We start from the raw sequence: 13,213 nt of genomic DNA, 5'->3' as shown, positions 1-13,213 counted from the left end.
TGTTTTTGTATTTTTGAAGTGGGCAAAAAGGGTAACTTTTTTATTTAAGGGGGGGGGAATGTGGTCAACCTGGGGTTATTGTGGGTAAATATATATATTTAAGAACGTAGTGGGTGGGTAAGTTTAAGGGGGAGTTGAACGGCTGACGTAGTACCTATCTTTGTAGTCCTTGTGTAGAAGCTTATGCCCACGCGGGCGTAGTGGCTGGGAAGACGTGACGATGCCATGCTTCTTGCATGCTCGGCTACGCGGAAGCCATGATTGGGAGAGCGTGTTCATTGGTTGTATCTGTTTTCCTGGTCACATGGTCCGCGTGTTGGCTTTATAAGCCTACCCTTGGTAGAGAATCGTCAGTCGTCACTCACCAGTATCTGGTAAGCATGGTCGACTCCCGCGTCCTGAACCAGGATCATTTATTATTATTTTCGGGCTTTCGTTGATATATTAGATTAAGATGTATGGGTGGGGGAAAAGTAGAGTAGGTATTGAATTGGTTTGTTTTATAGACGTTTTACTTTTGGGAGTTAAGTTAGAGGGGTGGTGAAGAGTACAAGTTTAAGTTATAAGGTTGAATAGGTTTACGTAGGTAGGGAAGGGGGAACATTACATAGGGTATAGATAAGAGAAGGATTTTGCCCCTGTTGTTTTTTTCCCGTGTAAATAAACTTTAAATCCAATGTTATTCTTTGTATTTTGTTTATAATTAGAATTGGTAACCGGGTCAGGAGCCTCCTAGAACGTAGAGACAAAAGAATACTGCACAGGGAGAAGAGAACATAACGCAAAGCTCCGCTGTATAACATCTGACCTTTTGTCAGCTATCTCTATAAGTCTACTGTCACTGGGTGCCTTTTACAGGCTTAAAGCTCTGCACGCTAACGTCGAACCCATTCGACAGAGGTGTCCATCCCCGTGCATCTGATGTCGAACCCATTCGACAGGCGAATAGCATAACAACACCCCAAAATAAAACTCGCCATATCTATTTACCAAGAAGGCTTTGCGTAACATTTAAATTACGTATGACATGCATAAATGCTCAGCTTGCTCAATATCAAAACGTTCAGTCATTTATTTACCTCAAAAAGAAAATATCGCGAGTTAAAAAAGTTTCGGCCAAACTTCTCGGCACACATCTACCAGGAACGGCCATTGTTGACTTTTGGCACTTCACGTTGAGCGGCATGCAGTCCGATATTTTCTTTATAATTTCATCATTTTTCCTATTCGATCATAATTTTTTGTTTGCTGACGAAAGGAATACACTCATGTCCCTTTATTTCTAAAAATTAGCAACAACTCGGTGTAATTAATTGTAAACAAAAACAATCTGAATCGTAACATCATCGATTGGATGGAACTTGTACGATCATGGCAACGGCGGTAAACAAACAACTCCACATGCATAGTTATCCCGTTAGGCTATTACAATCATTTTGTTACATCTAACTTAATTTTCTAGAATTATTGACACGCATGTATAAATCTTTGTAAAAAGAATTTCATTTTTAAAGAGTTTGCAAATGATTTTGATTGATAAACTTTCCGACACATTGCCAAGCCGACAAACGTCAGTGATACGTTTGGGCGTGGCCTAACTCGCGATTTGTTGAGTCGAACAAAGTCAACAAACACTGCGAAAAATGACAAATATTGGATGATACGCAAAATCTGAACTGATATACATTCTAGGTAAACCATTCAATAGCAAAATAATGCATTTTTATGAGAAATAATCAAAATACTTGCAATTTTAGCTATCATTTCTGAAACCGGAAGCACGTACCGCATGTGACACATGGAAGCAAAATATGCAAAAGTTGGTAAGCTATCATAAAGAAATTCCGAAATAGATTCAAATTCAAAAGAAAATACATAATTTACTATTTTTCGTCAACTATTTACTATTTATTGATCTGGAGAGCAGTCTTCACTCTTATTTGTTTCATATTTCTTCGTGATTGTCGCCATAAAATGTGTAAGTCTAAATCCGAAACCGTAATGGATTTCACACTCGATGATTTTAATTTTAAAATATTTTCTATAAACGAGCGCAACGGAGAGCGATCCAACGTATTGATATGCCATAATAATAACATAATATTGTTATTGGTCTAACATTACAAAAAGAACAATTTAAATATTAAAGATGTTGTTGAAAACTTTCTGAGAACCTCCCGTCCTCTGAACCGATAACATTTTGGTACACAACGAGGTAGTGTAAATATATATATAGATTCTAGGCTCCTATTTATATATATGTGTGATTTTGTACCCAAAACAAATTAAATTGTACCCAAAATACTTTGTGAATTTGTACCTAAGAACATAAGACAATAGATCTATAATTATATTTATGTTTTAATGTAGATGAACAGAACACATAATAAAATATTTCATCAAGTTCCAAATATGATTATGACTGTGATCCTTGAAATTGATTGTTTAGTTTTGAGAGAAAATTGACGTCTTGTCACTGAAGGAGAGGCCAGTTAAGTTGGTTAAACCTAAGTTAGAATGAATTGTTTTGATAGGAAAGTGATATTATGTTAAGTTTAAGACACCAAATTAATGTATATCTTTGAAATAATTCTAGGTAGATCTACAAAATCACATACCCATTTGGGTAACAAATTACTAGAAATTTTGGGTACAAAAGTCACCACTGTACATTTCAACTGATTTTCGTGAATCAATGGGATAAAAAAAATTCGTCTGAATGATTCCTTTTCTCAATTTTTAAGACAAGAATTTGTTTTACATAACAAAACAGGCAGATCTACACGGATCACGTTTAGTCCTAAAAATGTGAAAAATATGGACACCTCAGAAATGAGGGCTTATAAGGTTATAATTCTACCTAACTAGTCACATGGTTTGACTTAGATCTAGGTCTATCTAAGAAAAGTCCTTATGAAAATCTTTTTTTAATTTTTTTATGACACTTACATTTCTGGCACTTAGACAAAGAGTATTCAAGGAAAGACAGATATGTTTTTGAATGAAAATATGACTTTCCTTTATAATTCTTTTTTCATGATGACAGGGGAACTTTTATACACACCAGCTGAGGAAGTTGTGATACTGTGATTGCATACAAAGAAAAAACAGTTTGGAAGCAGTACCTGTATGTATAAAATAGACCACATAAGGTGAACAAAAGTAATGGATTGGCTGACTGGAAAAAATACATCTGGCAAGGGTAAACATGTACACAGGCATGTTTCTTTTCATTCCAACCAGAAGACTGAGATAGCATTTTCTAAGAAACCTATGGCAAACTAACCAGCTTATGTGCCACCATGGTTCTTGTGATTAAACAAACAAAAATGTAATGTACTGTTACAAGTACTGTTACTGTAATTAAATTAAATTAATTCCTATTAAATTATATTTCAGAATTGTTTTATTTGGAAACAAACCACATAATGCACAAGATTAATGTCCATATGAGTTTAGTATGTATATGTTAGGATCTGATTTATTCATTATTGATGGAATACTAAAATTAAAATGATGACATCAGAGAGTTACTTATTCACATAGTTGATTTTCAGAGTGCAAGATAATAATTGTTGAATAAATATGTTTAAACTAAAGATAATAATTGAAGTTTGATCAGTTACACTGTGCTGATGCAAAGACTAATATTTACTGTCCCCACACACCATCATTGTGGGAAAAATAACTATTAAATATAACTTAAAATTTTAAAACCTGTAAACAGCTGTAAATAATTAAACAATTACAAATCTATCATCAATGCGCAATCATGGTGGTCTTCATATTTTTGGAATAAATTTAGAAATCCTTCGTGAAACTGTTCTAAAATCATGCTAGAATCTATGAATGTATTCCCGAAAGGAAAACTATCCTAAATGTAATGTGGAACTAACACAGAAAATATGTACGTAGACTTTTATTGCTTATATATACCCTATCATATTCAGCAACGCGGGGATGTTATTTTGAAACACGTTTTGTCAAGCCCATTTTCGCGCACCTGTTGTTGAGGGTGATCTTGCTGATCGACGATATCCATAGACGTATTACGTGGGATACACTTGTTGTAGTGAAACTTATCAGCATGTACATCGTAGAAATATGAATCATGTCCCATTTATATTCACAACATTGAATGGTGATTCTTAAATATCAACAGAAGTTCAAATAAAAGATACCGAGAAACTTGCATGTGGCATGTTGATTTATCGTCTACCGTTTCCGGGTCACGGGAGCATGCAAGGTCAAACGGATTAACTAATACGCGAATTATATCGTCAAAGTCACATGTTTATGTCATGTTAGTGGTGATTACTGATACTGTGTATCGACTTATATTTTTGCTGTATGTGATAGGCGAACTATTTCAAAATTTACTGTAATTGTTTTGTTTCGAAAGCTTATCAGCAGACTACCCCTGTCTGTGACATCACATCCGGTGACCTTTGCACTTACTGAAATAGTGCTGTCAGAATTCACGATCTTTATTTTCATTTTTCTCTCGTCATATTTATTGGAATATGACGAATAAAACATTCTTCTATTGAGAAGATCGTCAACTTTCGCCAAGTTATATTTATAAAGGCAATGTAATCTTTGTTGATATTAAAATAGCAATAACTTATGCGGAGGTCGGGCGAAGCGCGCCATGTTTGATTTTAGGACGGCTGCTAGCATCATGACACTGGTTGTTTATTTTTGTATATCGTAAATATTCAACCAAAACGCTTGAAATTAGGATTAGTGAATATTTATAAGTCATTAATTGTTTCCTGCAAATTTTATAACATGACACGTCAGATTAAACCGAATATTCGTATTTCTGCAACCGACATGATGACCTCGAAAATTAAGTTATTTTTCTGTTTAACGTTTAGATAATAAATTCACTGAAATGGTTCATAATTTACCATCGCGCTGATATATGCCGATTATGAAACCCGAATTTTTACTCAAGTAAAATTAAGATATCGGAGATATGATTATTGAAATCAATTTGCAAAAATGTTACGATATTAGAGGGTTCCTAGCATGAAATGCAAACCACCTTCAATAACGCAATTCAGGTAAGTTCAAGAAAATTTACAAATTTTGTGTTCGCTTTGGTCTTAACCTTGGTATGATTGAAAACACCAGGATATTTTTATATAGAATTGTGTAGTTTTCTATCAGGAATAAATGTGCAAAATATTTCTTCAATTGGCCCTTGTTTAATGAGGCACCGACTGTTTGAAATCACCCACCCTCTTTAGAGCGCCTTATGCTAAAATTAATCCAGCAGGCAGGGGTAAGAAGTGTGAAAATAATTCAGCAGGCTAAAGGTTAAGAGGGCGCCTATTACATCTTAAATACATTTAGATATCACAAAATATTTTGTTGAAATCACAGTTACATTTTAAGATATCAGTAATTGTATTTAGGATATCAGAAATGAATTCAAGATATCTTTAATTAATTTTTTATATCTTAAAAAACATTAATGATATCGTTTAATTTAATGCCGATATAATTAAAACAATTGATGATATCTGTAAGTCCGTAATAAATGTGAAAATGGCTTGTATTACGATAGCCCATTCCCGGTACTCTTTATACTATTGTTACCGAGAGTGTAACAAGAGTATAACAGGCTGGGAAGGAGCGTGCATATTCAAGCTCCTCACAGCGATAGCCCGTTCCCGGAACTCTTTATACTATTGTTACCGAGAGTGTACCGATGCTGTCACGCGCTTGGAAGGAGCTTCCTCATAGTGATAGCCCGTTCTCGGAACTCTCCATACTATGCAAGTTCCTCACAGCGATAGTAGGTTCCTGGAGCTCTTTATACTATCGCTTCCACCAGTCAAAACTTCCCACTATGAATAGGTGGCCACAACCATGCTTGGAGTTGAACTCGCAACCGAATAACCGTTATGTTTACAAACAAGTGACGACTATCGTGACGCCGAATACACTTATCGCTGCCAAATTACTTTCTTCGTTTGTCAATTTGAATTTCTGTTTCATTAAAACTATCGTGTTATTGATATATTAAGAATATAAGGGAGAAGTTGGGTGATTTTCCGTTTGTCTGCAATCTCGAACCAATCTGATCATCAAAACAACAAAGTAAAACATTGTTAGTCCTAAACCTTTTCAAATTGAAATATGATGGCATTCCCAAAGACATAAACAAAAGTATAAACGTTACTACATATGGGGTTGTAGGGCAAATTTCACGATACCAGTAATGGCCGCGCACACACTGGTGGCAGCGATGTTACCGAGAGTGTAACGAAGGCGTCACGCGCTGGGAAGGAGCTTGCATGCTATGGTTACCGAAAGAGCAACGAAGGTGTCACGGGCTGGAAAGGAGCTTGCTCATAGCTGGTGAAGGGGAAATAACTCCATCACATTACGGAAGTTCACGGAATATTGTTCGCGTGCTTCCGTTGTTTCATTTTTAATTTGTTTTAATAATAGAATAAATTGGTGTGTCAGTAATGCGACACACATTTAATTACCCTCTGTTACATACATGTTTACCTCAACAGGTATACACGAATATACCGAGATCGATCTCACGTGTCCGCGACACTGTCGTCTTTAAACAACATGGCGCCAATGTGTAGGCCTAATGGTTGTTGAGGTTGTCATTTGTGTTTTATGCACATACTGATATAATTGTCGCCACGGCGTGACAGACATGGCTTCAACAGAGTATACAAATGTCGATTGCCAATCAGTTAGCGATTTGCAAGCATTGCTGTGGGGAGTTGGACTAAAGGACGAAGTTTTCTCCAGGTGGACACAGGGTAAACAATACAGAATAATGTGACATTACACTAATACACTTTCATGGCATTGTGTCGTCAATTATGATTGTGCGAATGTTGTTTGCTAAGTGACAAACGGTGTTTTCAGACGTAGTACGTTTAGAATTTGTAATGCCATTCTTTAACATGGTACAATTTGGAACTCACAACAACAATAAGCAAAACGATCATGTTCAAGCAGTTGGTTTGAAGCTTTTCATTTTTATGAAAGTAGCAGCGTATAATGTGTACAGGTTCTTGCTGAAAGAAATATGCGTTTGGTTATTGCCTGCATTACGTTGTACCAATAAATTTCATTGATGTTCAATTGATTAGTTTAGCCAACTTTCAGTTTCAAACCAATCGATAGTGAAACCTGTAAACGACTATTTTCGGAGCACCTTTAGAATACAGTACCACAACTTCTCGTGAGGACGATCTCTGCCGTAGGTCACTTGTCTCAAAGACAAGCAACCAGTTTTAATGAGAATTTGTCGGATGCCAACTCGCGACCTTCGGATTGTTAGCCCGACAGCTAACCGACTGAGTGCATATTTACCTAGTCATGCCTACGATGTTACGGAACTGAACGAAAAGGGTCGAATAGGTGATGGACACTTACAAAGGTTAGGCATGGTGTTTCATATCTTTATTCTACGGACACTTACGAATGATCCCGATGCCATTTGGCACACTCGTCCCATTGCGTAAGTTACAAGATACCGAGTGGTGAGGAATGATCGAGCCGATATGGAGTGAACTGAAAACGGCTCCAGGCGTCAGACGTCGAACTCTCGAATACGCATGAATGACATGGTATTTAATAATTTGTCAGGTGGATTTTGTGACAGAAAAGTGTGGTAGGGAACACTGTAACGATAATGTGGATAATAGTAAGGAACGAGGGAGGCATGAGCATGGCTAGTGACAACACAACGGTGTGTTCCCATTTGAATCAGTACTGAAAAGATGTAGCCGGTGAAAGTGGCTTGTATGAATGTCCCAGGATAGTTTCCAGTAGCCATGATATTTGACGCAAAACCATTTCATTCTTTTTACTCGACGTTTTTGTGTGAAGAATATTAGGAGCCACTATAGAATCTATAATAGCCACGAAACGGGTACCTAACCCTAATGATTGTAAAGGGATGATTGATCATAAAGGGGATCCAAGGGCTTAGGATAGAGTTTGGGTAATCCTATTGCCACTAAACGGGTACCTAACCCTAATGATTGTAAAGGGTTGATTGATTGTAAAAGGGATCCAAGGGCTGAGGATAGAGTTTGGGGTAGCCTACCCTAACACTTGCGACATTTCGATGTGTTCGGCGCCAATATAATATCCCCAATATACTGCATTCTTGCGCATAATAATGAAAATTAATGAACCGAAAAAATAATACATGTAAATTAGTTCCCATTTAAAACCATTTTAGCCACCTGAATTACGAGAAAAATGAAATAAAAAATAAAAGTGCTTTCGTAAACAAGTGCTTGCTATAAAATTCGCTGCCGCAGGCTATATTTAGTAAACAAATATTCAAAACTCTCAACACCGCTGGGCGTATTCAATTACATTGCGTGTAGAGATGATAGATCACTGGGATGAGCTTATGCACACTAGATGACCCCTAACGTCACAGGGCATTGTTTCACCGGTGTGACTGGCAACAAAATACCACAAATTACGTCATAGGGTATGTCAAGTGTTTGAAAAGTTTGTGGTACTGTATTCTAAAGGTAGGCCCTATTTTCAAATCACATTTGTTCATATTTATAAATATTTTGGTACACCTACAGAATACCTGATCCACCATGTTTGTTTGATGCTTCTTATAGTAGGCGACGACTCTACATGACATCCATTGGGAAACATTTGAACAAATACTTAGTATTTTGATTAACTTTGGAAACTAAAAATTACCTTTGCTTTTGATAGCATTTGTTTCAAGTCTATATGTTGTTGGCAAGACCTTGAAACCCCCTGGTTTTAAGCAAGGGGGATAAACATAGGAGCTTGTGCTCGTTCCTTACCAGCATGGCTGAAGGTAACCGATATTCTGGACAATATTTTAATGTTAATATAATTGATTAACATGCAGAGGTTCGCAGAAATACTGATATAACATGATTTGAAATATTAATAAATACATATTGCCAAAATACCAGTAAATTGCATTTTTCAAAATCATGCCTATTTCATCTTGTTGACAAGTGTACATCAGTGAAAGATCAAACTGACTATTAGGAAATTCAGAAATTAGCAACTGATTCACGTATGTGATCGAGAAAGCAAAACTATTTGCAAACCAACTTCCTATATATATAAGGTGTCTATTACTCATGCATTTTGACAATTACAACATCCAACAACAAGTTACATGGCGGACAACTAGTACTTGTAAAAATTGTGAGTTATTTTTATTCAGGTTCACAACAAATTACAGCATGTACAGATGAAAAAATGCATGCAATATATTGTTTGTATCGCAATACATGAATCATTCTCCTCTATTCGATATGATGTAGCAATGTGTGAAACATCCACATAACAATGTCCTAGTTTACTTCTTTGTTGTTTAACTCTATGCTCTGCAAAGATGTGGCTAGATTGAAGAACACTGGACACCATCCACCATTTTGGTAACACTATGTACAAGCTCCTTCCTTCATGTCCTTAGTTGCGGTTTCTAAGTTGTTCAGCCGCCAATTTTAGTCATTTCGCTAAATTGACAGGGTACGTGTCATTTTGCAGTTTTTCAGTATTTTGAAAAAAACTGCATGTGTCCCCCATGTATGTTACTGATGCGGTTGCCCCACACTGTTATACAACTTCTATTTTCAAGTAATGTATTGATATTGATGTGTGCTTTTCATTGGTTATAGATTGTTTTGATATTAAATTTCGAGGATTAGGCCAAAAGGAAGAAACTTTATGGATGTCAACTTCCTTATTATGAGGAACACAACGTTTCAGAATATATGCTTACTCCTTCATCATTCACCTACTGAAGCTTCAGCAACCCATGCTTGTTGTAAAAGGCGACTATGCTTGTCATAAGAGACAACTAATGGGATCAGGTGGTCAGACTCACTGACTTGGTTGATGCATGTCATCGGATCTCAATTGTGTGGCTAAATGCTCTTGATGTCAATCACTGGATTGTCTGGTGCAGACTCTATTATTTACAGACTGCTGTCATCATGGTCATATTGCTGGAATATTGCCGAGTGTGGCGTTAACAAAAAACAAACAAACACCTGATTAAGGAGTAAGGATATGCTCTGAAACGTTGTGATCCTCATTATAAAGAAGTTTACATCAATAAATTCTCTTCCTCATGTGCATCACTTCCAAATGCCATTCAAAGACTTAATATTAAACCATACACGTGATACAAACTGACAAGGGGTAATTATATCTGCTTATTTTGAAATTATCCCCCAATTTGTTTTAATAGCCATGGTATTGCATGTCAGTTTTTAAGAAACTTCAAACAGATATGGCCATTAGGAATCTCGTATGATGCAAGTATACCAAAGCTGTGAACTTGATGACTGCAGCCTATATATGATCAAGTCTGGATCTCATAAACCAGTGAATGATGTTTCGAGCAATGTCCCACACCTTCACAGGGTTAGAAACTACAGTTTTTGTCCACTAGTCCTTATAATAATAACATAGCAAAACCCTTAAAATTGGCCAATTTCTACTAGTCCTTAGGATACCTTTACCATTGGGCAGTTTGGTAAGGACTACAGGACTAGTGCCAATTTCTAACGCTGCTTCGGGGTAGGATCAGATGCAATCAGCCTCGTAAACGAAACAAGGAAACCATTTAGTCACGACAAGCTAAATACACATATTTCTGTGAGCCTATTCTAACCAGAAATCCACATGGGGATATCTTGAAAGAGATGAGAAGGCCACATCCTACATGTCCTACTGTCCTAATCCATGACAACCTATGTGCACAATCCCATTCATTCACAACATTCTAGAACTCAGCACCTGTCATTCCAAACATGCCCTGTCCTGGTTACAGTCACTTTCACACCAGCCAAGCACTGAGTTTCCTCACATCAGTCAGTCAGCATTCCTCTCACCCAGACTCGGTAATGCTGCTGCTATTTGAATGTACAGTATATCTATTAATAATAAAATTATTTGTATCATGAACTTGCAACTTGTAATAAATTACATCTTACAAACTGTTGGCATAAATTGTCACTTCCAATACTGTCAATATCTTTGTCAGGTCCAAGTACCACAGTCCAAGTACATCATTAAAGTTTCCTATTGAGGCTTCAGCTGTTTTATCTGTTATATAATCTGGGTCAGGATGATTCATTAGTGTACTCATTACTATTCAACTGTTGCTGACTTTCAAAATGTTTCTTTAGTTTCCTGTGATTGAACACCCTTGGATGACCAGTACTTCTACATGGCTGGATCCAATATATGGTCTTGCCAAGTCTACTGGAAATTAATGTGGTGTTAAGTGATCTATACCATTTGGCATTATGGCTACAGGAATAACTACTAACTCATAAAGATATATCATCAGACCCAGGAGAGTTTCTATCTTATTAAAGGATGCAAGATGAAAATTTGACATTCTCACCATAGTCAATACACGATGCAAAATCATCATTGATATTTAGAAAACGTTTCATGGTTGTCAGAGTTCTGCCATAGAGATTGGGTTGTGTAACAATCTCCTCATTAATTCATAGTCTTTGCACATCATTCTGCTTAAAAGATGCATTTTTTATTGCTACATTTCTATTGTATTTGTTCATATGAGTATTCAGGCTCATTATATAATGCGCTGGTGTGACGTTGATTAATGTTATAATTTGCATACTCGTATATGCAAGGGGTCAGCATATGGTTCTAGGTAGGAAGTGACAACTTGGAGACGATGGCTTGCGGTATATACAGTTTTACTTTATACAAAAAAGTCTTAGCAGTGTTGCTAAGATATTTGACCAGGGAAGGTTTGGGATCGGAGAACCTGTTCTTGATCTTGTTACATGCCGTGTCTTCTTTCTTGGTGATTGGCCTTCACGAAGGTAGAATATCATCTGAATAAGAGACTGTCACTTCTTACAGTATTGTGAACTATATGCCTTTCTGCAAAGAGGTACAGGAAAGGACAGACTAAGAAGTCTAGGCATGAATTTTTGTGGCTCTATTATCATGGGGCCACCAGTGGCTATTACGATTTATGTGCCTTCTACTCACCAATCTCATATCACTTGCATTTGCTTCAAATGCAATTTGCCCAGTAAAGATGACGTGATCGATAATCAAGACCTTATGGTAATAAAACGGGTTGAACCTCACGAAGTGCATCACATCACCTGGTCACTTTGATTAAAAACTGGAAAATATTATGAAAATACTTGTTGCCACCCATCTTACCATGCTTACAGTAGACATTTTCAGCAAATAACTCAAGATTTCTAGCCTGTACTGTATACCGATACTGTTGGCACAACCACCAGATGTGTAGGATGATCTTAGATCCTACATGCAGCAAGCATGTTCCACACATTATGTCATTGTTGTGAGACGTTACATTGTCTGTTTGTACCTTAACTACAGGTTCATGTCAATGGTAACAAACTTACATGATAAAAATGAAGAAAATATTTTTATTCATACTTGAAATGTTGCAAGACTGGTATTTTTTGTTCTGTCAGTGAATGTTATTTGAAAACATTTGTCATGTGATTGGTGTTTAATGGAAAACAATTGTGATCACTAATCTTGCTGAAGGGGAAGCAGTTAAAAACATATGCATATTGTGATCAATATGTTTTGAATTGTTTAACCACACATAATCAAAGAATGATTTATCATCAGTGTCAGCTCAGCACTGTAATCCTGGTGATATGGAGTAACTTGTAGATATGCTTGATAGACATGTTCATATCCATATTGCAGGTTTGGTATTCAGTGATGATGAAGCCACTGCACTGATACAGTATGAAGGGGGACCGTGCGCTGTCATTGCACCAGTACAAGCATACCTCCTCAAGAGAATTCTGTTTTCACCCACTGCCAAGGACAGCATTACAGATGTGACAGGTAACAAGAAGATTGGACAGGCACCACGAAGAAAACCTTGTGTTGTCTGAAAGTCATCATCCCCTGTGTACCCCGCCCGGTATTGTAGTATTGCACAGTTTGGACACAAGATCAAAATATTTGATATGATAACACTAACAAATACTCTGTCATCGTCCATAAACCTTTTACTTTTTCAACTTCTTCAAATGGATTGATGGTTTGTGTATGTTAGTTACTATAAGCAGTTCAAGGTTGTTCAAGGTCAGTCAAAATTCGAATTTCAGTATTGCTGCCAGATAGGTTTCTTTGCTTAAGAAAACCCTTTTATAGCCTCTTC

The 13,213-nt window shown here is 36.7% G+C and overlaps 1 protein-coding gene across 1 annotated transcript in view; it reads left to right on the top strand.

The window, feature by feature from the left end:
- Window positions 1-6,605: 6,605 nt before the first annotated feature.
- The window catches only part of LOC139473389 (ubiquitin carboxyl-terminal hydrolase MINDY-3-like), a 75,875-nt gene continuing 69,267 nt past the window's right edge, over window positions 6,606-13,213 (top strand). The window contains exons 1-2 of the mRNA XM_071255946.1: window positions 6,606-6,797; window positions 12,751-12,894. Of these exons, the coding sequence (XP_071112047.1) occupies window positions 6,689-6,797; window positions 12,751-12,894 (253 nt within the window). The 5' untranslated portion in view covers window positions 6,606-6,688. The remainder of the gene's footprint in view (window positions 6,798-12,750; window positions 12,895-13,213) is intronic.

The sequence above is a fragment of the Haliotis cracherodii genome, unplaced genomic scaffold, assembly GCF_022045235.1.
Source record: "Haliotis cracherodii isolate W230 unplaced genomic scaffold, xgHalCrac1.p SCAF_28, whole genome shotgun sequence".
NCBI classification, from domain to species: Eukaryota; Metazoa; Mollusca; class Gastropoda; order Lepetellida; family Haliotidae; genus Haliotis; species Haliotis cracherodii.
Note: the sequence above shows the minus strand (reverse complement) of the source record. Positions and strands in the feature narration are given on the sequence as shown.